Source organism: Myxine glutinosa, chromosome 5 (genome assembly GCF_964187855.1).
Source record: "Myxine glutinosa chromosome 5, kmMyxGlut1.1, whole genome shotgun sequence".
Taxonomy (NCBI): domain Eukaryota; kingdom Metazoa; phylum Chordata; class Myxini; order Myxiniformes; family Myxinidae; genus Myxine; species Myxine glutinosa.
In genome coordinates this window covers 197,216,612-197,243,432 of record NC_136265.1, presented here as the reverse complement: position 1 = coordinate 197,243,432, position 26,821 = coordinate 197,216,612, and the positions used below count along the sequence as shown (strand labels likewise).

The following is a 26,821-nucleotide window of genomic DNA, read 5'->3' as shown; positions in this document are numbered from 1 at the left end:
ATATATATATATATATTATATATATATATATATATGTATATATATTATATATTTATATGTATATATATATGTATATATATATATATATTTATATGTATATATATATGTATATATATGTATATTTATATGTTTGTATATATATGTATATTTATATGTTTATATATATATATGTATATATATGTATATTTATATGTATATATATGTATTTATATGTATATATATATGTATGTATATTTATATGTATTGTTACAGACGTGGCTTAGATGTTATTTACCGAGCGGTTTTGGTATGACCACGTCTGCACAAGTTACCCGATTATACCCGAACGTTGACTAATCGCGCTACGCTAGGTCAATGAAGGAAAAGACACACAGCTGGGATTCAAACGACACGACACCAGGGTTCAGTTCTCAAGACCTCCGGAGGAGGTTATATTGTTACGGAAGGTTAGATTACAAGACGAGAGGTACAGCATAGAAAGACAAGCACTTAGACACACTCTTATATTATTCCCAACAGACGACAGATAAACGGGACAAAAGGCTGACTCACACGGGGTTTGATGGCTAGGAAAGGCAGGATCGATGGCTCCAGGTGCACCTGGGCTCAAAGGTCAGAATCGACTTGGTCCGGTCCAGAGATGCGGGGAGGTATTCAGCGCTCGTACGTGGCAACTTCTCTCTCCAGGCTGGGGGCGCATCTCACCTCACATCCGGTGAGTCCTTCTTATCTCCGGCGGGGAGTGACACGCCCTCGGCTCGTTAGCTCCGCCCCAGATGGAATCGGCACGTCGCCTCTCATTGGGTGCGTGCGGGGGGGGGTTACCGGCTCCGCCCTTGACGGGGGACTGACAAGGAGCCCCTTCGTGGTAACCCCGTGGAGCGCATGGTCCGGCGCGCATTGTCAATGGCGGCTAACCGAGCCGGTGTGATGACGCACACTCCCCCCGCGCAGCGTCGTTGTTGTTGTAATTGTTGTTGTAGTTGTAGTTGTTGTTTGGGGAAGAAGATGGAAGGAGGTATGGGAAAGGTCCTAAACTCACTACTGGTGCCATATAATCACATTCTGGTGCAACGAAGAGTCATAATTAATGGAAACGAGTCCTTAACTGACATAGACTAAGAATAACTAGCAAGATGTCCGAAAGTTGTCTACGTGTGATGCGGTGGACCTGGGCACGACATTTAATGGGGAAAAAGGGGAAGGTCGGCTCTACTGATTGTTGTTTACAGACAATGGGACTAGGGAATGGGGGATTGGGGATAGTTGGGGAGTATTGGGGAAATAGGGGAATATTTACAAGCGGATATGGAGGCCAAATTCCATATTCGCAACATTGCACCCTTCTCTACCCTCGGGGCGTCCCGACCCGATAAATTTTTACCTACTTTAGTGTGGCACGCAATGTAGTTCCCTCTACTATTAACTCTACCCTGAGTGCGACAGTTTTACAGATATTCACAAATGAGTAAATATGTCCCCCTGCGACGTTGCACCCTTCTCCTCACAGAAACACACCCACAGGATAACCGAATCCGGAAAGAATCCTCAAACTAAACATACAGCCGGTAGGGAGCATTATTTACACAAGACTACGCTGATATTTACACTACGATCCAGGACCTGTTTTTGGAGGAACACATGCAGATGTTATGCATAGAGAGAGCACGCATGCTAGCATCGATACACCAACCCACGAGTGCTCGGTGGCCTACGGCCTTTAATAATGTGCAGAGCACCCCTTCCAAGCATCAAGCACCACCCCATCACACAGTGAGCACCATCCGGTGCACCAATAAAGTGTTTACAAATCACCGGTGGTGTCGCAGCCGGCCGATGTTCTGCCGCTGGTCTTGCCTTCATGTGGTGCACTTGGCCTTCTTACTTCTTTTAAACAAAATAAAGAAAGGCGCCAACCGCGTCCATTTCTTTATTGTGGCCGTCAGGGGGCCAACTGTTAGTGGTTCACCTGTTTGGCATAGGTGCCACGTTGACCCATAGGTCCTTCCACGGGTGGTGCTTGGCCGCAAAAGAGCTGCGGTCCATTGTGGGTGGCCACAAACATTGCGGTCCATATGGTGTATCGATCCAAGCAGCAAACAGCGAAAGTGCAGGCCCACAACTGCGTAGCCAGCACCTCTCTCTCCTCTACCCCAAAGCCAGATCCTCGGAGGTGGGAGACAAAAGAAGCAGACAAGTGAGTAAGGTGGTAAGGGCGCAAAAGTGCACGCAATGCAAGGTAATGCACACTGGGGGCACATGGGAACCAGGTGAGACAGGTACGTTCCTACCGTACGCCCCCCCCCCCCCCACCAGGTAACCTACATGGCCCCTCCCTTACCCCTTACTGTATCCACAAAACACAACACTACCCATAAACATCTACTTTACAAATCAACAAACATCCCTACTGTCTTCCCCGTTCCTCCCATAAACCAAATTCGTCTTCTCTCCCTCCTAACCAATCAAATTTGCCATTTTCAACTCATCAAAATTTGCCATCTCCAACTGCACATCAAAATTTGCCATTACCAATTCATCATCAGTCCCTCCTAGGGAGGGAGAGATGGAATCACCCCAATGTCTCATCCACGTCGTGATGCGTCTCACAATCCACACAGCAATTTCATTTCCTGCAACAAAACAAAGAAAACACAGGTGTGGAGTCATCATCATCACCACAGGTAAGTGGCTGCGTATGGTGCGACAGGTTCATCAATCCTAACTATTTCCTAAATGACTTTAACAACTTTACACTACCCGGGGTCTTTCTCCGGCCAAACCATTGGCCCTCTTACACTATGGGTTCTAAAAACCAATTCCCATTGGCCAAACTGTGGTGCTCTTCAATTTGGGGTCTCACTCCCCCGATTCATCTCCCGGTGCCCTCGCACAATTTCTGGGCTGTGGCGTGTACCTCTCCCAGTGGGTCTACCCACCTGCACACCTCCACCACTGCAGTTGCCTCCGAGCTTACCTGCTCCTCACCCTAACCTAACTACCTGGGGAAGGCCCTCTGGCTCTCTCCCCACTCGGTGCCCTCTCTGGCACTGGGCTGCCCGATCCACATCCGGGATCCTCAGGCACCCACTCACAACTACCGGCTCCCAGAGCCCACCTGCGGCCTCACCTGGCCGACATCCTCACAGTGGTGGAGTGCCCAACCAACTACACACACTAACAGGCTACACGCCCAGCCATTTCCACAACACTAATGCACCCATTCACAACACCATTCTGCAACCGCACCACAAATGCCAATATCCAACCACAATTTACCTGTACCCTCTACCTAACACTTACACTACCCGCCCCGGGTATCCGTGAAAGGGGTCCACTCTTCCCCCATCCACACCTTCGCACCATGCACACCACTCCGTACCACTTACTCCAACTCTCTCCACACACCTGCACTTGCACACCTGTGCTCTCACACCTGGTGCCACCTGCACCCTTCTCTCCCCAAGCGCATTCGCGCTGATCCACACACTCACTACTCATACACTGCTCCACACACCTGTTCAGTCGCACACCTGTGCAATCACACCTGTTCCATTCTCACCTGTTCAATCCTCACACCCACGGCATCATCTCAGCCAACTACTCCCCTCTGAAACTTGCGCTTCCCAGTCGTCCCTTTAAACTATTGCGCTCCCACGTCATTATAATCCACACTAATCTACCTGCGTCCCCACTACAGGTATCAGTCACTAACTAAACTTAACGTCACCTAATGTCATCTTCTAGGGCCCTATCAATATAACCTAACCCACCCGGGCTAGTTTTCACTGCCATACACCCCATAAGCTATTGCCCCTTTGCCCCCACACATGGGAAGGGTGGCAGGGATGCCATCCCACCACATCGGGGGTCTCTCACTACCAATTTTGCACATCAAATTTCAACAAATTAAAAATTTGCCAATCACTACCCATCATCTGCCAATCTACTGCCAATCCCTTGCCAATCATCAAATTTTGTTTTTCTCTAATTTTGGGTCCAAAACACTAACCTCATCACCCAGTCTACTCACGAATGCCTCTCGGTGCGCCAACTCCTATCCAAAGCCCGGCTTCGTAAAGCCAAGCCATGAATGCGGATTGTTTGGTGACAGTGGCTGGACACGTCCCGCATTCGGTGCAGGGACGGGGGCTTACCCGGGCCGAGATCCCACGCACCTCCTCGGCGTGGAGCCATCCAATGTCCCGATCTCGACCTGCCGGCACGTCTCCACAAAACGTGGTCGCCATGACGACCCTTCCTATCCAGCTGCCCGCTCCACCTAGTGGAGCCTGGACGCGGCCGTTCAAAGCGAGGCCCAGCACGCACCGAGGGCCCGATTCGGCTATAAGTCGTTCTAAACTCTACCCCGTCTAACGTCAATGCTTCACCTGGACGCTTACACCCCGCAGCCCGTTCCTTGCTCACACATCCAGCTGTGCCCATGCTCCTCGTACCTTTCCTTACACACCCAGGTACACCCATTCCACTCACAGCCTTGGTCACACACCTGACCACCGAACACTTTGGCACACATTCGTTGCTCGCACACCTCACCAATACACCGCTTCGCGCCCCCTCCTCGGTCACCTCCTCTGTGACAATCACAGGTGTGCCCTCATTCGCACACCCAACCACGTGCCTCACCACCAACTCCAGCGTGCATTCCCACTCACGCTCTACCATTCCAGGTGTGCATCCTTCCATCCCAGGTGTACATACTCGCTCACCTGTCATAACCAACTCACTCTCCTTGTCACTCTCAATACTCTCACCTCCATTCTTGACAGCGCACTCACCCTTACTCTTGACAGCGCACTCTTTCCTCGTGCACCTGTCCGTCACACACCTTTCTCGCGCACACTCTCCCGTTACACCCTCTGTAACACTCACCACAGGTGGACACTCTTCCTTACTTCTGACAGCGCACTCTTTCCTCATGCACCTGTCCGTCACACACCTTTCTCGCGCACACTCTCCCGTCACACCCTCTGCAACACTTACCACACCGCGCTTCCATGTGCCCCCTCGCACACGCGCTACGACCGACTCACTCTCGCCAGCACCCTCACTACTCCTTGGCACGCACTTTTTCCTCACACACCCCAGAGTCGGACTTTCTCGCACACCTCCTCTTTCGCACACCAGACCTGTCGCACACTTCACCAACGGCCTCTCACGAACACCCGGGTCTATCTCGACCCCCAAGCTTCTTAAATCCCCTGGCGCATCATACGCACGACCATATTGGTCACCACTTACACCGGGTCCTCTTCCTCTTCGCTTCTCCTCCATCACCTGCGAATCCCTCATCCGGTTAATGAGCACATCATCACGATCCAAACACAGACTTTGGACCAATTCTTTTATTTCCTCCTTTATCTCTTTCTTATCCTCTCTCCGTCGCTTCTTAATTTCGCTCACCCCTTCTTCCACTTCTTCTAATTTCTGCTTCACCTCCTTCATCTCTTCGTGCGCCCCTTTAAGTTCTTCCTCTAACTCCACTTTATTTTTTTCTATGTGCTCCCGCACCTCCCGCTCTTTAACCTCCATCACCTCTACCACCTTGTCCATTTTCCTCGTCAGGTCCTCATGTACCGTCTGACACTCTTTTTTAATTACCCCTACGTCCTTTTTCATCTCCTTCTGTGTCGATTTTAAACCCTCTATTACCGCTGTGTTCTTCTTTACCTGGTCCCCCAACTCCTTTTGTCCCACTGTCGGTTGTTCTACTCCCAGCGTCAACTCCTCTATACCACTTTGCAATTTTACAGTCCCCTTTCTCACCTCCTTCTCCATGCGCTCCTTACAGTGCCTCACCTCCTCGCGCACTCCTCCGACTTCCTCACTCACACCTCTTCTGATCTCCTCTCCCATCACTTGCATCTCCTGCCCAGATGCCACCCTCATCTGCTCCATTTCCTCCCTGTGAGCATCCAGTTTGGCTTCTACCCCCATTCTGACCCCCTCTATCTGCTGCCCCATTTGGTTAACTTCCCTTTCCGCTTGGTCCCTCATGTCCCTCAATTTGCCTTCCATGGTGTTTTCTAACTCCTCTAACCCTTTTCTCACCTCTTTTATCCCGTTGTCTAACCCCTCAAAATTATTGTCTAACTTCCCAAATTTCTTGTCTAACTCCTTAAAATTATTGTCTAACCCCCTAAAATTATTGTCTAATCCCTTAAAATTATTGTCTAATCCCTCACTGGTACCCCTCGCTTCGTCCCTCATTACCCCCATTTCGTTTCCCATTACCCCCATTTGGTTTCCCATTACCCCCATTTGGCCCTCCAATCGCTCACCCAATCGCTCACTATCGGCCCTTATTTGCTCACTCTGAGCCCTCATTTCCTCCCTATTCTGGGCCATAAGGGCCTTCATTTGTATGAAAAACAAGTTCAAATCCACCGGTGGCGCCACTACGGTCGCGGGCGTGGACGCCGTGGCCACCTCGTGCATGACAACGCTATTTTGCGACCCTGCCGCCCTCACTGCTTCGCTCTCCTCCCGTCCCTCAATTTGGTCCTGGACCGACCCTGCCTCACTCTCCCCTACCGGACCCCAGCTGTCTTGATCCGCCATAGCGCGACTTTCAAAATTCGGGTTTTTATTTTCGTATAACAAAATCAAATTTCGCCGTTATAATTTCGCGCGGGAAACGCGCTCCGAATCGATTCTAATTGTTACAAATTTGGGCCTAATAAATTTAGTCCCGGGTTCGAATTCCACTCCTCGACACCAATTGTTACAGACGTGGCTTAGATGTTATTTACCGAGCGGTTTTGGTATGACCACGTCTGCACAAGTTACCCGATTATACCCGAACGTTGACTAATCGCGCTACGCTAGGTCAATGAAGGAAAAGACACACAGCTGGGATTCAAACGACACGACACCAGGGTTCAGTTCTCAAGACCTCCGGAGGAGGTTATATTGTTACGGAAGGTTAGATTACAAGGACGAGAGGTACAGCATAGAAAGACAAGCACTTAGACACACTCTTATATTATTCCCAACAGACGACAGATAAACGGGACAAAAGGCTGACTCACACGGGGTTTGATGGCTAGGAAAGGCAGGATCGATGGCTCCAGGTGCACCTGGGCTCAAAGGTCAGAATCGACTTGGTCCGGTCCAGAGATGCGGGGAGGTATTCAGCGCTCGTACGTGGCAACTTCTCTCTCCAGGCTGGGGGCGCATCTCACCTCACATCCGGTGAGTCCTTCGTATCTCCGGCGGGGAGTGACACGCCCTCGGCTCGTTAGCTCCGCCCCAGATGGAATCGGCACGTCGCCTCTCATTGGGTGCGTGCGGGGGGGGTTACCGGCTCCGCCCTTGACGGGGGACTGACAAGGAGCCCCTTCGTGGTAACCCCGTGGAGCGCATGGTCCGGCGCGCATTGTCAATGGCGGCTAACCGAGCCGGTGTGATGACGCACACTCCCCCCGCGCAGCGTCGTTGTTGTTGTAATTGTTGTTGTAGTTGTAGTTGTTGTTTGGGGAAGAAGATGGAAGGAGGTATGGGAAAGGTCCTAAACTCACTACTGGTGCCATATAATCACATTCTGGTGCAACGAAGAGTCATAATTAATGGAAACGAGTCCTTAACTGACATAGACTAAGAATAACTAGCAAGATGTCCGAAAGTTGTCTACGTGTGATGCGGTGGACCTGGGCACGACATTTAATGGGGGAAAAAGGGGAAGGTCGGCTCTACTGATTGTTGTTTACAGACAATGGGACTAGGGAATGGGGGATTGGGGATAGTTGGGGAGTATTGGGGAAATAGGGGAATATTTACAAGCGGATATGGAGGCCAAATTCCATATTCGCAACAGTATATATATATATGTATATATATGTATATATACATATGTATATATATGTATATTTATATGTATATATATGTATATATATGTATATTTATATGTATATATATATGTATATATATGTATATTTATATGTATATATATATGTATATATATGTATATATATATGTATATATATGTATATTTATATGTATATATATATGTATATATATGTATATTTATATGTATATATATATGTATATATATGTATATTTATATGTATATATATATGTATATATATGTATATTTATATGTATATATATATGTATATATATGTATATTTATATGTATATATATATGTATATATATGTATATTTATATGTATATATATATGTATATATATGTATATTTATATGTATATATATATGTATATATATGTATATTTATATGTATATATATATGTATATATATGTATATTTATATGTATATATATATGTATATATACACAAAGAATTAAGTTAAGCACCCCTACACAACGAATTAAGGTAAGCACCCCCTAATATATATTCTTTGTGTATATGTATACATTGGCATATATTCTAAGGTATGTGAGATCAAATAATGATTGGTATGACATTAGCAATTATCCATTGATGAAATTGAGTGATCAAAGTGAAAAAAAGTGATTGGTTGAGTCAGTGATCCGATCACGTGGGTCCTACACACGTTATTGACGCAAAGATCGCTAGAGGTCTTCTCAGAACAATGACTGTACGTTAGAAAACATAAACGTCATCCACACTGTCCGTGATGGACCTATAGCTCCATACTTAAATTGAGGTGAAAATATGCCTAAAATTCCCAAAAAATTTCACCTTAAATTATTCAGAATAAAATATTGAAAACGGCATGATTGTTATGTTTTTATGTGACCATAATATCACTTCTCCAGAAAATATAGCAATATCATGGGTATATTACACTGTTTTGACGACAACAAACTTGTAATGTGCGAGGTTGTAAAAAAACGGGGGGGGTGCTTAACTTAATTCTTTGTGTATATATGTATATTTATATGTATATATATATATATATACATATGTATATATGTATATATATATACGTATGTATATATATATATACTCAGAGGCAAAAGTTATTGTGACATGGAATTTTTTCATTGGTAATCTTGTGAATGAATTTTTGGATTTGAACCAGAGAAAGAGTGTGTTAAAATGGTCGAAGAAACGCAACCAAGCAGTTGTTGTTCGAATTGCATGAAATTTGCAAGAAGCATGACATATTCGAGAAAAATGGCCAGCAATGTTCACTTTAAAAGGCCAGACAACCAGACGCTTATCATTTCCACTCAATGCAGTCTTAAGAAGTGCAGAAGTCAGAAAAACACCTCTATTCATCGTTTTGGAATAAGTTCGACATGCCACACCTCGGGGAAAATGACAGACGGAGAGCTATAGGTATGCTTCAGTCTGGTACCTCGCAGCGTGATGTTGCTCGTCGATTCAACGTCCATAGAAACACCATTTGGCACAGCTTCACCGAGCTGACGGTAGGACACGTGTCTACAGGTGCACAGGTGAACGTTACATCAGGCCATGTGTTCTGGAAGGGGATCGTTTTGGAGGTGGGGGCGTTATGATCTGGGGTGGGATAACAGCTGCAGCAAGAACGCCAATGATTCTGATTGAGGGGAACTTGAATGCTGTGAGGTACCGAGACGAGATTTTGCAAATGGCCGCTTTACCGTTTTTGCAACAGAACGGCCCTAGAGTGACGTTTCAACACGATAATGCCAGACCACACGTTGCTCGAGTTGTACAGCAGTATCTTAATCAGAACAATGTTAATGTGCTACCCTGGCCTGCAAGATCCCCTGATTTGTCACCCATTGAACACGTCTGGGATGAAATGGAGCGACGTTTATGACGTCATCCGAATCCTCCAAAAACGCTGCAGGAACTCCACCAAATCCTTCCTCGGATATGGAATGATCTTCCCAAGGACTTTCATCGACGTTTAGTGGCCTCAATGAGGCGAAGGTGCCAGGCCTGCATCAATGCACAAGGTGGACACACTCGCTACTGACTGTGTGAACTTGCTTGTGAACCCCCTCTTGTGTTGTGGCTCATTTGCATATGCCAGGTGCACTGTTCTTATGGACTGTTGATCGTTACCATACCTTGAAACATTTGTCTTTCCATGTAATAACATTTCATTCGCGGCAGTAAAAGTTTAACACTGATTCTGTTTGTTGTTTGTGTGTCACAATAACTTTTGCCTTTGAGTATATAATAAATACGACATTTTCTCTCTCCTCCCCCCCCCCCCCCCCCCCCTCTCTATCTATCTCTATATCTCTATATCTGTGGCTCTATTTGTCCCTTATGAACGTCCACATCTTTTTTTTTTTGTTTGTTTTTTTGTTTTTTTGTATACAGGATCGAGGCTCGTGAAAGAGCTAACATTTATCACACAAAAAAAATCAGACACACAAAACATATACTAAGGGTAGAGGTAGACAAGATGGGGAGAGAAGGGGAAGCACACAAACAACATTTGAGAGCAGGGACATCGGGAGATCTGTGGGAGGGCTTGGGGGAGGAGGCATGGGATATGGGGGAGGGGTGGGAGAAGTTTAAAACGCAAGGACTTCCAGGAAGGAAGTTGGTATTTCAAAAACGTGAATCTGGGGTGAAATTAGCGGGGGTAGAAAAGATCAAGGTTTTGGATGGGGGAAGATAAGAGATGGTGGTGAACAGCTGTTTTAAAGACCTGGAGGGAGGAGTGGGATTGAAGAGAGTGAGGTTGTTTGTCCCAGAGGTGGGAGAAAAGAGGAGTGAAGGTGAGCAGAGAGTCTTGATTTTGGCAGTTTAACCATAAGAGGGTTGCAGGCAGATCTTGTGCGACCTGCAGGAATATTTGGGAGACAGGGCCCAGAGAGAGCTGGGGGAGCAAGGCCGGAGAGGAGTCTGTAGAATTAGAAGACAGAAAGCCCACCAACCTGCCTGCGGTGAGAAAGTGAAAGGCCCTCGTAGTTAGCTTCATCGCGGGAGATTCCAATGATTCTGAAAGCTTTGGTTTCAACAGCGTGAAGCCGAGCGAGGTGAGAGGCAGGAGCACCGGCCCAGAGGGGGGAACAGTATTCCATTGAGCTGCGGATGAAAGCCTTGTATGTGGTGATGAGCTCAGTTGTGCCAAGGAAGGACTCTGGGTACAAACTCTGGGTACAAATACAATTTTTGTGGGGGTTAACATGGACTATGTGGCCGTGACCTTACGTAGGGGAGTGGGGGAGGTGGGCGTAAATTCTCTATGTAAATGTATACTGTGTTGTGCCACCTGTTGGTGGTGATGGAGGGTATTACAATTTCCTTTGGTCAGCCTTGGTATTCCCATCAGCGAAGCGATGGGTGGTATTTGCTCGTGTACATATAGACATAAGATGATTTGTTTATATATGTTTTTGTTATAAATGGACGAGGTGTGCGTGTGTGTCGTTGGTTATCTCCATATGTGGGTTTCAGGAAGTGGAACGGAGTCCTCCCAGGTCTCGAAGCATCCCATCTCTGTTTCAGAAAGGGATCATGATTCATGGACAGTTTGTGATGTTGTCTTGTTCTCAAAGTTTTGTTCCGAGGGCTCTTTTGAGGATCGTCGCCAAAACCTCGGACAGCTTCCAACTGCATTTTGCTTGTCATAATATTCACAGGGATAATTTTTAAGATCTCTGTAAGGTTCTTTTTTATCATTCCCGTTGCTCCAATAATCACTGGTACAATTTCAGCACTCTTCAGCTTCCAGGATCTTTCCACTTAATTTTTGAGATCTTGGTATTTGGCCATTTTCTTGATTTTTGTTGCTCAGACCAACATCACTGAGGAGTGACACCTCAATAAGCAATGCTTTCTCTTCTTTTTTGTACCTCAGTACTATATCCGGTCACAATGCTTTGTTTTCTGTGTTCACGCTTTATGGGATCATTTGGTCATACGTGAACATTACTTCCTTGTTTTCAGTAATAGCTTTTCGTTCATGTTTCCACAAGTTTTCTGGAACTGGGGTATTGAGACTTTTTCAGATATGCCGATGGATTACTCGACATGCTTTATTGTGCCTTTGAGCCTGGTGTTGGCTTAGCGGTTAGGGTGCCGGCTTGGGATCCTAGGATCCTGGGTTTGAATCCCGGTCGATCGCTGAATTAACGGGGGGGGGGGGGGGGGAGGTTGACTCAGCCTGTCATCCTTCCGAGGTCGGCAAATTGAGTACCAGCTTGCTGGGATGAATGATCACGGTGTGTACCCCGGTTTAGAATAGGTACACCGTATCCCTGCGCATCGTAAGAGGCGACCAAGGGTTGGCGTCAGGAAGGGCATCCGGCCATAAAAACATTGCCTCAAACAGGGAACCATGATTGTCATGGGGCCCGCAAGGCTAACCCCCGCTCTGGCGGGGAAAATGGCCTTAAAACGATCATTCATTCTTTGTTTTGCCTTTGGTTGTACAACTGCTCTGACATGGTTTTTTTTTTTTGTTGTTTTTTTTGTTAATAACCCGATGGATATGAGGTGGCTCATACTTTCTGTTTCGACCTTGCAAAACCTACACTTGTCCGATAGACTAAGTCCTGCCATTTTCTCAAAGCCATTTGTGTGGCGTCCTTGGTCTTGGGCATCTATAATGATTTGTTCTCAATACCAGTTGAGCTGACCTCTTCTTAGCCATTCCAAAGAGCCTTCTTTGTCTACTACCAATATGCACAACTCTTTTTTTTTTTTACATCTTCCTGCTCTTTTATCGTTTTCCCAGTTGTCGGTGTATATCTGTTGATATTTTGTTTTATATTTTCTTTGTCGTTTGTAGCAATTATTATGGCTGTACTCGTTATTTTGGTTTCTTGTGTGACGTCTTCCATTCGCACCTGTCTTTGGAAATTTTTTGCTCGGTGGGTTCGGGATACCTTCTCTGGTTTGTCATTTTCGTGTTTGCTTACAAATTGGATTTGGTAGTCTTGTTACACTTTTCGCATATTCGGCCAATCCTACAGTTGTCATTCTGTGCACTTGGTTGAGCTCCATCAGGCCGCTACCTCCCTCTTGTCTCATCAGGTACATTCTTGGGATGCTTTGATTTTTTGTAAAACATTTTGTGGATGGTGAGATGTTTCTTTGTTTTGATATCCAGTTTATTGATTTCTGATTCTGGCCAGTTTATTATTCCACAGCTGTACTGGGATACTGGTATTGTGAGTTGGTTTATTGCTTTCATTTTGTTCCTTCGAGATGATTATGTTTTCAGGATCAGTCTTGTTCTACGCAGGTATTATTTGATAACTGTTTTTGCGCATTTGTTTGTGACATATTTGGTGGTACTCTTCTACTCGGAGTTTGGTTGGTTTACCCCACCTTAGGAGTTTAGTCGGTTTAACCCTCCTTAGGAGTTTGGTCGGTTTCTTCCCACCTTTGGAGTTTGGTCAGTTTCCTCTCACCTTTGGAGTTTGGTCAGTTTGCTCTCACCTTTGGAGTTTGGTCAGTTTCCTCCCATCTTTGAAGTTTGGTTGGTTTTTTTTCCCCCACATTTGGAGTTTGGTCGGTTTCCCCTCAAATTTGGAGTTTGGTTGGCTTCCCCACTTTTTTGGTCCTCCACCATTTTTCCCAAATCTTTGAATTGTTGTCTGTCTCATGACCCTTATCCTACTGCGTTTGGGGTTTGAGTTTGGGGTCTGCGTTTTGGACTGCTGAAACAGTCAAGGAATAATTTATCCCCCAATCCAGGCAGAGCCCTCATTTGCCTTCGTAAACATGCCATCTTTCTTTCTTTGCGCTTGGTAGTTGCTGTTGTTGCTGTGGTTGCTAGGGAAGTACACACGGCTGTGTGTGCCATCCTGATGAATTGTCCTAATGATGATTGAGCACAAAATTGCAAAATCCCATTTCTCCCTGACCTGATGCCTGATCTAGCTTTGTGTGGAATGGTGGTGTGCAGCCGTCGAATAAGTGCACTTCATGATGCATCTCCAACACCATTTGCCTCCCATACTATGGTGTTCACAAAGTACCTGTTCCTGTTCTGCAAGCGCACAAATCTTCACCTGTAAACACTGCTTAAAACAACACTTTTCTATGTCTTCATAAAATCGTTTGTTTTGTTGTGAATGATCTTCGAGCTAAATATGCTTTGCGGGACATTTTTCTCACTTTTTTTTCCCCAACTCTGAGCTGCAGTTTGTTATGTATTTTGATTGTCTTACCACATGTGTAATTTGTGTTTTGATCAAGCGACAAATTTAACTTTTTATTTCCATTCCCTTGTTTGTACATCGTCTCTCCCTTCTCTGTGGATGCTCTTTCGTGTGTATGATTTGCCACTTACATTAGCTTTGCTCACTTTTTGAATAACCATGTTGAAAGTTGACTTTAAAATGTCATTTGTTTTGCACAAACACCACACCTGCCCCCGCCCTTTTCCCCATTTGATATTTCAAAAGTTTTCAACAAACCATGAAGTGGAATGTTATTTCACCATTTTTCCTCAATCCCTTGTATAATGTTTTTCTAAAGCATGACGTCATGCAATGTCTTGTATGTTGGGTTATATACACATACCTACGCTATTGATATGGTAACGAGGAACCTTGGGTAACGGCGAGCATCGGATTGCATTTACACACAAGCCAACGATGGATTTTCCCAAACAGGAGTTGAGAAAGTGCAAATTTATGGCTGTGTTAATCAAGATGAGGGGACGTTTCGAGCACTACCATTCAACGGGGCAAAAATAAAAGACCCTTTTGCTCCGACGAAGGTGAAACACCAAAACTTCATCCCCACATTTATCAAGGCTGTAAACCTGCACTTTCCCAACTCATGTTTTGGGGAAATCCACTGTTGAGATTCGCTATTGAACAATTTGGGGATGAGCTGATCCACTACCATAACAGGCAAACGGACTGCTGTCGTCAATCATCGCTATTCTATCATTTGTGGGATTGATTGTCACAATTGATAATACACAAAATGCAGTTATGATGTCATTTGCAGTGACAAGGTCATAGGCCTATCTGGTTAGATCCTAGAGAAGGATGACCAATAGAGTTAACACTCTTTAATACATTTTGTATTTTTCCTTGCAGCTTGTAAAGAGGCAGGATATGATCAATCAGGAAGTGGGGTAATGGAAGCGCCTTGCAGGAAGAGAGCAAGGCTGGTCGAAGAAGTCGATGTTTCAAGGGAAAAGGACATGGGTGCAGCTATTGAAGAGGAGCATCCACCCAGTGGGGAGCAGGTGACCAGAGAGGAAGAGCAAATGGTGGACGATTGGAACCGGCCTGCACATGCACGGAAGAACAAGCATCGTTGCTTCTCTTGCCGGGCAAAGCTGGAATTGGTTCAGCAACAGCTAGGCCTCTGCCGATGTGGTGAGCTAACAAATGCTATCTGCCATCGCAACCTCGTTAAATGTACAATGAATTGCCTCTCCCTAAATCTCGATCGCCCTCACTTTATCAAATCACTTGTTCCCTTTTCAAACCAACCTTTCTTACTCTCTCTCATATTTCCAAAGCAGGCTGCTGATTTGATGATGAAGCTAAAGTAGTTGGTAAAAAAGACAGTTATGGTGGATTTTTCGGCTCTGCTGGTTATTCCGTGCCCCCTTCATTGGCCTCTCCGTAGCAAGAGTTAGCGCTTCATTAACCAGGCCCTTCAGCACATAGTTGGGTGCTGCCGTGGCCCAGTGGTCAGGGCTTGAACTATAAAAGTGTCCGTGGCTTGCGTTCCACCAATTAAACCTCGCTGATTGCCTTCGTGTCCAATTCTCAGTGCTGTTCGTCTACAACCTCCAGTGCCTCTCTTTCCTTGGAGAATCGTGATCTGCAACATTAAAACTTATTTTGCCAAGGATCTAAAGCTCCTACTTGTCAAGTCTGCTTCCTGTCCCTTTCCTTGCTCTATCAGTGACGTGTCCAGGGGCCATTTCTTCCCCCATTGGCAGTGCCTTCTCAATTTGTGAGCGAAGGGGAAAATTGGAATGCAAAAGGTAAATTGCAATAAAAACGGTCGGACTGTGCAAAGGTTTGGGTTATTTTCACTCTTGTGTTGTTATTCCCCCATTGAACATTTGTGGGAAGTTACAAGTGTTCAATATTGGTATATAATAATTCAAATTTCTGTGAAAGTAAATTCAACATCACAGTTACCTTCAAGTAAATAAGAAAAACTAGGAAACTGAATTTTGTTTTGTTTTTTCTCCGATTTTTATTTTTATTTTTATTTTTTTGTATACAAGATCGAGGCTCGTGTTAGAGCGAGCACATTAAACACACAGCACATAAAACACAAAAAACATAAACGGACACATAAAACAATAATGTGAGGTGGTGACAATATGGGGAAAGAGAGGGAAACACACAAGCACAACAGAGAACAGGGGACATCGGGAGATCTGTGGAAGGGAGAGGGAAGGGGGGGGGCGGAGGGAAGGGGTACACGGTATAAAACAAATTGACACTACTAGGAATTTCAGGAATGAAGTCGGAGATTGAAAGAGGTGGATTTGGGGTGAATTAACGGGGGTAGAAAAGATCAAAGTTTTGGATGGGGGAAGATAAGAGATGGTGGTGAACAGCTGTTTTAAAGACCTGGAGGGAGGAGTGGGATTGAAGAGAGTGTGGGAGTTTGTTCCAGAGGTGGGAAAAAATAGGAATAAAAGAGTGAAGGTGAGCATAGAGTCTTGATTTTGGCAGTTTCACAAGAAGAGGGTTGCTGACAGTCCATGTGCGTTCTGCATGAATATTTGGGGGATACAGCACAGACAGAGCTGGGGGAGCTAGGCCAGAGAGGAGTCGGTGAAGACAAAGACCACCAACCTGCCTGCGGTGAGAGAGTGAAAGACCCTCGGAGTTAGCTTCATCGCGGGAGATTCCAAGCTTGGAACAACTCACGGCCCACCTTACACCATTTACTCACAAGGAACGACTCACAGACCTCCTCACAGCCCTCCTTAAACTGTTCACTGAAATGGAACAACTCTCAGCACTCCTTACACCATTTACTCACACGGAACATCTCACGGCCTTCTTTACACTGTTCACTCACACGGAACATCTCACGGCCTTCTTTACACCATTCACTCACACGGAACATCTCACGGCCTTCTTTACACTGTTCACTCACACAGAACATCTCACGTACTTCTTTACACCATTCACTCACACGGAACAACTCACGGCCTTGACCTATCTCGTGCCTTCGATGCGGTCTGGCACCCCGACCTGCTCTCTAAACTCTCCAGTTATGGTATCCATGGGAACCTCTACTCATGGGTCATGGCTCACGGACTTTCTCTCCTGTCGTAATCAATGTGTGGCTCTAAATGAAATTCTCTCATCTCCTCTTCCTGTCCAGGCTGGAGTTCCTCAAGGCAGTGTTCTGGGCCATGTGCATTTTCTAATCTTTATCAATGATCTCTCTGACTCCTGATAATCCTCTTTATCTTTTTGTTGATAACTCCACCCTTTGCTGCTCTATATCTCATCACTTAGATTGGCAGGCAGCAGCCTCTTCACTCTCTGCAGACTTGGATAAAATCACAAGCTGGTCAAACACGTGCAATTTGTCTTTCAATCCTGACAAATCCCATGCTCTCACCTTGTCTCTCCGAAAAGACCATCTGGAAAACCCTCCCATCTACTATCTCAACAATCTTCTCGAAGAAGTTCTGTCACTCAAGCTTTTGGGGCTCACTATCTGCCATGATCTTTCCTGGGAAAACCACATTTCCAAGCTGGCCTCCAACTGGGCATCCTCCATCATGTGAAGTCCTTCCTTGGCACTACTGAGCTCCTCACCACATACAAGGCTTTCATCCACAGCTTGATGGAGTACTGCTGTCCCCTCTGCGCTGGTGCTCCTGCCTCACACCTAGCTCGGCTTCATACTGTAGAAACCAAGGCTTTTAGAATCATTTGTATCTCCCGTGATGAAGCTGATTCTGTTGGCCTTTCACTCGCTCACTGCAGGCAGGTTGGCAGTGTTTCTATCTTCTCCCAACTCCTCTCCGGCCTTGCAGCCCTGCTCTGTCTGTTCTCTGTCCCCCAAATATTCCTGTAGGACTCACAAGGTCTGCCAGTAATCCTCTCTGGTGAAAATGCTATAAATCAAGACTCTCTGCTCACCTTCACTCTTTCATTTCTCTTTTTTCCTGCCTCTGGAACAAAATCCCTCACTCTCTTCAATCCCACTCCTCCCTCCAGGTCTTTAAAACAGCTGTTCACCACCATCTGTAATCTTCCCCATCCAAAACCTTGATCTTTTCTTCCCATGTTAATCCACCCCAAGCTCACCTCCTTCAGATTCCCTGTTTTCTTTCCCGAAATTCCCTATGGTGTCCATCTTGTTTATCCCGTGTACCCACCCCAGCCCCCTCTCTTCCACAGATCTCCTGATATTCCTGTTCCTTACTGTTGTTCTTTCCTCTTGTCTCCCACTCCCTTTATCATATGTTTTATGTGTTCACTCTTACATGAGCTTTGATTTAGTATTTAGAAAAATTCGATTTAGGATTTTGAAAAAACGAGGTCATAGAAAAGCTTGTACATAAATTGTATGCATGACGGAGAGATTAGACATTGGTGTACTTCAACTTTAACTGCAAGGACATCAATCGACAATAACTTGGATAGTATACAGGATATGAACCTGGATGAGCTGTCTCTTCAGATGGGGACACAAAAGTAGGTCAATGAATCAACTTTTGTACTGTTATATTGAGCACTCTTTGCTCATAACGAGAGCAGAACCTTACTTCATTTGTTTTTGGCGAGAGTGCAGCATATAATGGCATAATCACATTTATAGATTGTATGGGCTTTTTCCATCCACAATCAAAATGCGGACAAGACCACCTTGAAATGCGGACTTGAAGCGTCTTTCCTCTCAGGCCTTTGCTTCCCATTCTAAAGAAACCATGATTTTAGATACTGTGCCTCTGCTGGCACTGCATCAGCAAATCCTCCCTCAGATAGAATTCAGTGGATATCTCTGGCCAACAAGCTACCAATTGAGCGATCCCGCCACCCTGTGGAGAAAATGTTAAGACACTAAAAGCACAGGTTTGAGTATGCCATATTTATCCATTTTGGGTCTCATGTCTGTCTCTATTTCGAGTCTCTTTGACCGACTCTCAAGCTTCACATGTCTCACTGTCTCTCTGGCCTCGTATCTCTGGCCATCTATTGGGCCTCTCGTCTCTGACTGTATCCCAGACATCGTGTCTTTGATTGTCTCTTGGGCCTTGTCTCTGTCTCTCGGGCCTCATGTCTCTCTGACTGGCTCTCGGGCGTCGCGTCTCTCTGACTGGCACTTGGGCGTCACGTCTCTCTGACTGGCTCTTGGGCGTCGCGTCTTTCTGACTGGCACTTGGGCGTCGCGTCTCTCTGACTGGCTCTCGGGCGTCGCATCTTTCTGACTGGCACTTGGGTGTCGCGTCTCTCTGACTGGCTCTCGGGCGTCACGTCTTTGACTGTCTCTCAGGCCTTGTCTCTGTCTCTCGGGCCTCATGTCTCTCTGACTGGATCTTGGGCGTCGCACCACTCTTACTATCTCTCAGGTGTCGCATCTCTCTGACTGTCTCTCGGGTGTCGCGTTTCTCTGACTGGCTCTCGGGTGTCGCGTCTCTCTGACTGGCTCTCGGGTGTCGCGTCTCTCTGACTGGCTCTCGGGTGTCGCATCTCTCTGACTGGTTCTCGGGCGTCGCATCTCTCTGACTGGCTCTCGGGTGTTATGTTTTTGTGACTGGCTCTTGGGCGTCACGTCTCTCTGACTGGCACTTGGGCGTCACGTCTCTCTGACTGGCACTTTGGCGTCACGTCTCTCTGACTGGCACTTGGGCGTCACGTCTCTCTGACTGGCACTTGGGCGCCGCGTCTCTCTGACTGGCTCTTCGGCGCAGCGTCTCTCTGACTGGCTCTCGGGCGTCGCGTCTTTGACTGTCTCTCAGGCCTTGTCTCTGTCTCTCGGGCCTCATGTCTCTCTGACTGGCTCTCGGGCCTCATGTCTCTCTGACTGGCTCTTGGGCGTCGCGCCACTCTGACTGTCTCTCAGGTGTCGCATCTCTGACTGGCTCTCGGGTGTCTCGTCTCTCTGACTGGCTCTCGGGTGTCTCGTCTCTCTGACTGGCTCTCGGGTGTCTCGTCTCTCTGACTGGCTCTTGGGCGTCGCGCCACTCTGACTGTCTCTCAGGTGTCGCATCTCTGACTGGCTCTCGGGCGTCACGTCTAACTAACTTGTTCTCAGGCGAAACCTCTCTCTGACTGCCTGTCAGGCATTGCGTCTCTGAATGCCTCTCGGGCATCACGCGTCTCTGCCTCTCAGGCCTCTTTCTCATTCACAGTTTAGTTAATTTTTAGTACGTTCTTTTACAGAAAATGTGTGTTGTCTTCATGAACTGTCATGCTTCAATGTTGAATCTGTTCTACGTTCTAAAGTACAGTGCAGTCAAAGAATAAAATGTGCAAGATTGATTTTAACGCACCTCTAATGAAAATGCTGGAAAACACATTGCTCGGTATTTTATTTTTTGGGGGGGGGGGGGGGGGGCGGGGTCTTTATGAAATGGCCATTAATGTGCACCTACTTCGAAATGCTTCATTTGGCAGTAATACATGGACTCCTGCAGGTCGATAAATTGCTAATTGAACAATCAGGCATGCTTCGCTCGTTACGCACTGCGGTCTTCCTCTCCAAACACAACTTCTCCATGTCGACCCTCTGCTAGCACTGAGATTTCCCGAAAGGGTTTTGAAGGATCAGGTATCAAGCTATTCGTTTGTTCGTAAGCCAACGACAAATTAAATATGTATACAATATATTGGATTTTAACCCCACCTACCCCATATGCCCCTGCCCCCACGCCATCCCATATGTTCCATGCATACCTCGCTTGCCTTCCACCCCCTTATCCTTATTCTTTTCCGAATCATCTTCCATTTTCTCTTGCAACGCGCCTTCCTTTCTCCTTGCTCAACTTCCTTCCCTTCTTTTCTTCATTCCACGCTTCCCTTTCTATATTTTTTACACACAAAATGTAAGGTTGTGGTAGAGTAAGACCATGACTTGACGACATGACGACGGAGATGTGGACCGACATCTCTGAAACAGGACATCCGGTTTGAATTTGACATCGGTTGTGCTGCTAATTGCTTGTGAAAGGAGGCCTGCAATTTGTTTGAAATGCTTGTGGAGTGAAAGGCAGCCCGAATCGACGCATGCTGGAGCGAAAGCCATCGGCATTTGAAGTCCGAGATTACGAGCTTTTGATTAGTCGTACGCCATAATTAAAATCTCATGGGAAAATGTAAACGGAAATGTAGCCGATGCGTGTGTTTTGGCAGAAATAACAGATTTAGGTTCCACTTCGTTGGTGAAATAAGCTGCCCCTGGAATGCCATAAGGGCTCGCTCAGAGTGGATTTGTGATATTTTATCCAAGCAATGCGATCTAAACACTGTTAACTAAAATAATTGGACCATAGTTGGTGCCATAATGCTTGGAGTGCCCGTTCTGAGTCTGGGAAATCGGCGCTTTGATTGTGACTCTGACCGAAGTCATAAAATAAGACTGAAAATGATACATGCTGCTGTCTCGCCTTATACACAGAATTTAGAGGGTAGAACGCAGATAAACCCTGATGGAAGGTGGTAGAGGGTGAAGAGGGAGCGATTTCTGCTCAATTTGTCCCATTGACTGTGGAGAGAAAAACGTCACAAAACAACGTCGCTGGCACCTCATTGACCTTAGCAACCTGGAAACAAAAATAGTAAATTGAGTAAACTAGCAACGGTACCCGACCTACGGGCGGGGCTTCAATTGGGAAGTCCAAATGAAAAGGCAAAATATCAGAACTTGAAGGCTTTTTTCATTTTAAACGATTCATATAAACATCCGTTCAATCATATCACACGCAAATCATCAAAATCTAAACAGTACATGGCGCCCACCCATTTTGAAAAACGATTGAATTCCGCAAAACGGAAGTGGCCGCTACACCTGTTTCTCGGTCGCTTTGCACACGCTGCCATGTTACTTCGGAGCCGCACGTTTATATAGGAAGAGTTCGTCAGGAGTCGATCTACTCTCTCCTGGTACGTAGAATTTCAACCAAAGCCACATCACTGTTCATATCGGTGAATATTATTCCATCGTGTTTGGAAAAACTGGAAAATTAGACAACTTGGAAAAATTGGAAAAACAATATCGCCTATTTTACTCCAGGGGTCCTCGGATTACCCTACCCAAAATATCGTTGCGATCGGTTCAGCCGTTTTTGCGGTACCTTCGAACGGACGGACGGACGGACAGATGGACGGACATTTGGTGAATTATAGTAAGATTGTAGGATGATCCCATTCCCATTTATTTCCTCTCTCCCCTACATATAATAATCACCCTTTTTGTTTGTAGGATTTAGCGCTTGGAAAAAGTGAGTTCAATTCACCCACCACACTTTGTTTTGTTATGATTGACTCTTTGGAAACGTACATCTTGATTTTGATGAAATCATGGAAATTTTAATCTTTGATGTAATTCCTATGTTGTGTGATGGGCTGGCAGGATAGCTTGGACACAAGTGCACTCGCCTTTAAGTTGTCTAGCCCGAGTTTGAATCTCGACTCGGCGATAAACTGTCGTCCTGGTGTTATACGTGCAGGCCATAAATGTAGTCCCCGTCCATTGAATGGACGCTTAGCCGCATGGAGAACCCATCTGCCAGTTTTTGGGGGTTTCCATTAAAGATCCCACACTTGTTTCAAGAAGAGGGAGGTGAGTTATCTCTGGTACCCTGAACAAATGAGCCTCCTTCATTCTAGTATCCTGCTTCGGACGTCCAAGATTGGTTCTTGTGTAGAAACGTTTCTCGACTAATAGTGATATGAACTGTAGCTCTTTACGAATATGATCCTTTAATTATGTTGTTGTGCGACGTGATTTGAAAAAGGATTTTTCTAATTGAGCGGTTTTTTTTTTGTTTGTTTTTTGTTTTTACATGTTACCTTTTACCTTTTAACATCTTACCTTTTTTATATGCCTGTCCCCACACCCTGTTCAGAAATCTGAAACGGTTTCTGACTGTACCACTTGTGCTTTACTTTTTGATCAGTTCTCAACACTCCAATGGTACGCTGGCTTTGTGAAAAAGGCTTTGTGCATACTTAACACGATTTCTATATAAGACCTCTTGAGTCTGGAATATTGTATTGTACTGTTTGTGCTGTAGCTTAATATGGGATACATGCTTTGCACTCTTGGCCTAGTATGTAAAGCCGATATGATATCATGGCAAACTTGCATCCACGCTCCACTTGCTTATCTTGTGAATAGTGATAACATCAGTGAAAATTCACCTTTAATTTTGCTTCCTGTTTAGAAGTATAAACAAGAAAAAGAGCAATCAGAGATTGCAAACCCTCGCCAGGATGTATTTTCAGTGGTTTTTAAGGCTTTTGTGTTAAAACAAATATGGCGGCCGAACCACGTGACAGATGACGTAACCATTTAAAAAAATTCTAAACTAATTTATTCCTATATTATGTTCAAGAAATTTCATCTTGATCGGATGAAGTTTTGGACTTGTCAAAAAATGACGTCATAATGGAGGCACCAATGACATCATCATTACCCTCGCCAGAGGAGAGGGTATTGCATTTGAGTCTGTTTGTTACTTGCCGGAATAGATTCCAGCAAGTATGTTGGTTGGTTGGTTTGTCTGTCTGTTTGTGCGCAGTACTACATCTACATCGTTGCACATAGCATCACCATACTTTACACACATATTTGCCTTGCCCTGGAATAAATAGACTGTGCCCAATTTTTAACTCTCTCGGCCCAAGGCCTCCATTATGACGTCATAATTTGATAGTTCGACAAGTACAAAACTTCATCGAATCAAAATGCAATTTCTTGAGCGCCATGTCGGCATAAACTGGTGGAGAAAAAATATAATGACGTCATCGGTCATGTGGTTCGGCCGCCATCTTGGAAAAACCGAAAAACTTTGCAAGTCTATATCTCCGAAAGTGCTGAATAGAAAAAATTGAGACATGGCTCATTGTAAAGAACTCTCCATGGGGAATGAAATATGTTAATGATGATGTCATAGGTGCCTCCATTATGACGTCATAATTTGACAAGTACAAAACTTCATCCGATCAAGATGAAATTTCTTGAGCATAATCTAGGAATAAATTAGTTTAGAAAACAAATAATGATGATGCCATCGGTCACTAATGGCCGATTTTAAAAAAAAAAGTATATTCCGGCAAATATGTTGGTTGGTTGGTTTGTCTGTTTGTGTGCAGTACTACGTCTACATGGTTACACATAAAATCGCCAAACTTTACACACATATTTGTCTTGCCCTGGAATAGACTGTGCCCAATTTTTAACTCTCTCGGCCAAAGGCCTCCATTATGACGTCATAATTCGATAATTCGACAAGTACAAAACTTCATCCAATCAAGATGCAATTTCTTGAGCGACATGACGGCATAAAGTGGTGGTGATAAAAAAAAAGATGTCATCAGTCACGTGGTTCGGGCGCCATCTTGGAAAAACCGAAAAACTTTGCACCTCTATATCTCCGAAAGTGCTGAATAGAAAAAATTGAGACATGGCTCATTGTAAAGAACTCTCCATGGGGAATAAATGATGTTAATGATGATGTCATAGGTGCCTCCATTATGACGTCCTAATCCGACAAGTACAAAACTTCATCCGATCAAGATGAAATTTCTTGAGCATCATCAAGGAATAAATTAGTTTAGAAAACAAATAACGATGACGTCATCGGTCATGTGGTTCGGTCGCTATATTTGTTTTAACACAAAAGCCTTAAAAACCACTGAAAATACATCCTGGTGAGGGTTTGCAATCTCTGATTGCTATTGTTAACATATTTTATTCCCCATGGAGAGTTCTTTACATTGAGCCATGTCTCATTTTTTTCTATTCAACGCTTTCGGAGATATAGAGGTGCAAAGTTTTTCGATTTTTCCAAGATGGCGGCCGAACCACGTAACTGATGACGTCATCCTTATTTATTTTTTTCTCCACCAGTTTATGCCGACATGGCACTCAAGAAATTTCATCTTGATAGGAAGAAGTTTTGTACTTGTCGAATTATGACGTCATAATGGAGTCACCTATGACATTATCATTAACATATTTTATTCACCATGGAGAGTTCTTTACTATGATCCATGTCTCAATTTTTCTATTCAGCGCTTTTCGAGATATGGAGGTGCAAAGTGTTTCGATTTTTCCAAGATGGCGGCCGTACCACGTGACCCGTGACGTCATAATTATCATTAAAAAATTATACAAGTGGAGTTGTACCTATGGTGAAAATTCCCTGACAATCGGAGCAACGGTTGCAGAGAAAACAGTATTTATTCTATGCGGACAAACAAACAGACAAAGAGACAAACGGACCTAAATGCAATACCCTCTCCTCTGGCGAGGGTAAAAAGGGGATTTAACATAGATGCCAATTGTTACCTCTGCCACCGAAGGTGGGTGTTTATTATGTTTTCACCCCTGTTTGGCCGTCTGTCTGTGAACAGGTCTGTTTGTCTCAAAAATCCATTCAAAAAGTGATGGACAGATGTCTGTTTGTCTCAAAAGGTTATGGACAGATGTCTGTTTGTCTCAAAAATGTATGGACAGATATCTGTCTCAAAAAATTATTGACAGATGTCTGTCCCAAAAAGTTATGGACTAATTCGGACGAAACTTGGTGGACAGGTTGGGTGTGTGATGAAGATGAATCAAGTCGATTTTGGTGAAGATTCTGATTTTGAAATTGTGGAAATTCTATTCACCACATTTCAAAAACGATATATAAAAAATATATAACCACCTTTAGAGGCCATTTTTCCCCGCAAAGCGGGGGTTGGCCTTTTTCGGGAACCGTGGTTGTTGTTGTTTTTCGGTCCCATTTTCGATTTCAAAAACGATATACTGTATATAATTACGTTATGGACGGTGTGATGAAATTATGGTATTACATCTGATGCAGTTCTCTGTAGTGGTCACGCCTTTATAAGTAAGTTGGATTGTGGGTGAGGGGACTGTCTGCTTGAGACTGAGTTCGAGTTGGTAAGCTTCGTATGTTTCTTGCTCGTGGCTCATTTGCAGAATAATACTTTATATTACCGCTTGCTTACTGTCTGCCATTCTTTTGTCGATGGGTTGAGACTTGATTGAATAAAAAAGCTCACGCTACGGAGTTTGTGGAATGATCATTTCACCACAGACGGGTAATGAGAAAACTTGGTGAATGAGTTGAGTAGGTTGACGAGAACAGGTGAAACACCTCTACCAGGTGCCGTTCTAGTTGAATGTGCCTGTTTTCCTTTAATATTTTTGGTTGACTTGTTTCTTTGATCTTTATTGCATGTTCTCTTTTTAAGTATGCTGACCAGTTGCGTTCTTGTTTGCGTGTGCAGAGCGAGTGTTCTGTGGCCTGCACCGCCTTCCAGAGCAGCACGGTTGCACATTCGACCACCAGGGAGAAGGACGCCAGGAGGCCCTTCGCAGGATGGTGAAGCCAGAGAAGCGTGTCGGGCGCTCCTTCCAGCGCCTCGGTGAGGAATGCTGTTGAGGACAAAGTGACTCAATGCTCACTCACCAACTTCGGCCCAACTGAGGTGGAAGGGAAGGGAAAATAAATCTTCCTGTAAACCGTGCCCTCCCAATATTCCTGTTGTCTCCCTCCGAGCTTATCCCTCAACCATAATCCTCACGACCTTACTGTATGCCTTACTTCCTGTACGCCATATTGCTCAGACTCTTCTGTAGTTTCCATTCCTAATTTCTCTCTCTTTTTCGCTTATCCGTTTCTCTCGATTATCACCTTCCTATAAATCCATGTAAGCGTTTGATTTGACGTTGTCGCTTTTTTGTTGTTGTTGTTGTTGTGACCATTTGTGTCACACTATAG

At 45.0% G+C, this 26,821-nt stretch overlaps 1 protein-coding gene across 1 annotated transcript in view; it reads left to right on the top strand.

Moving 5' to 3' along the window:
* The window catches only part of ZFAND3 (zinc finger AN1-type containing 3), a 183,763-nt gene extending 157,004 nt beyond the window's left edge, over positions 1-26,759 (top strand). The window contains exons 4-5 of the mRNA XM_068115156.2: positions 14,958-15,242; positions 26,328-26,759. Of these exons, the coding sequence (XP_067971257.2) occupies positions 14,958-15,242; positions 26,328-26,482 (440 nt within the window). The 3' untranslated portion in view covers positions 26,483-26,759. The remainder of the gene's footprint in view (positions 1-14,957; positions 15,243-26,327) is intronic.
* The last annotated feature ends 62 nt before the right edge of the window (positions 26,760-26,821 follow it).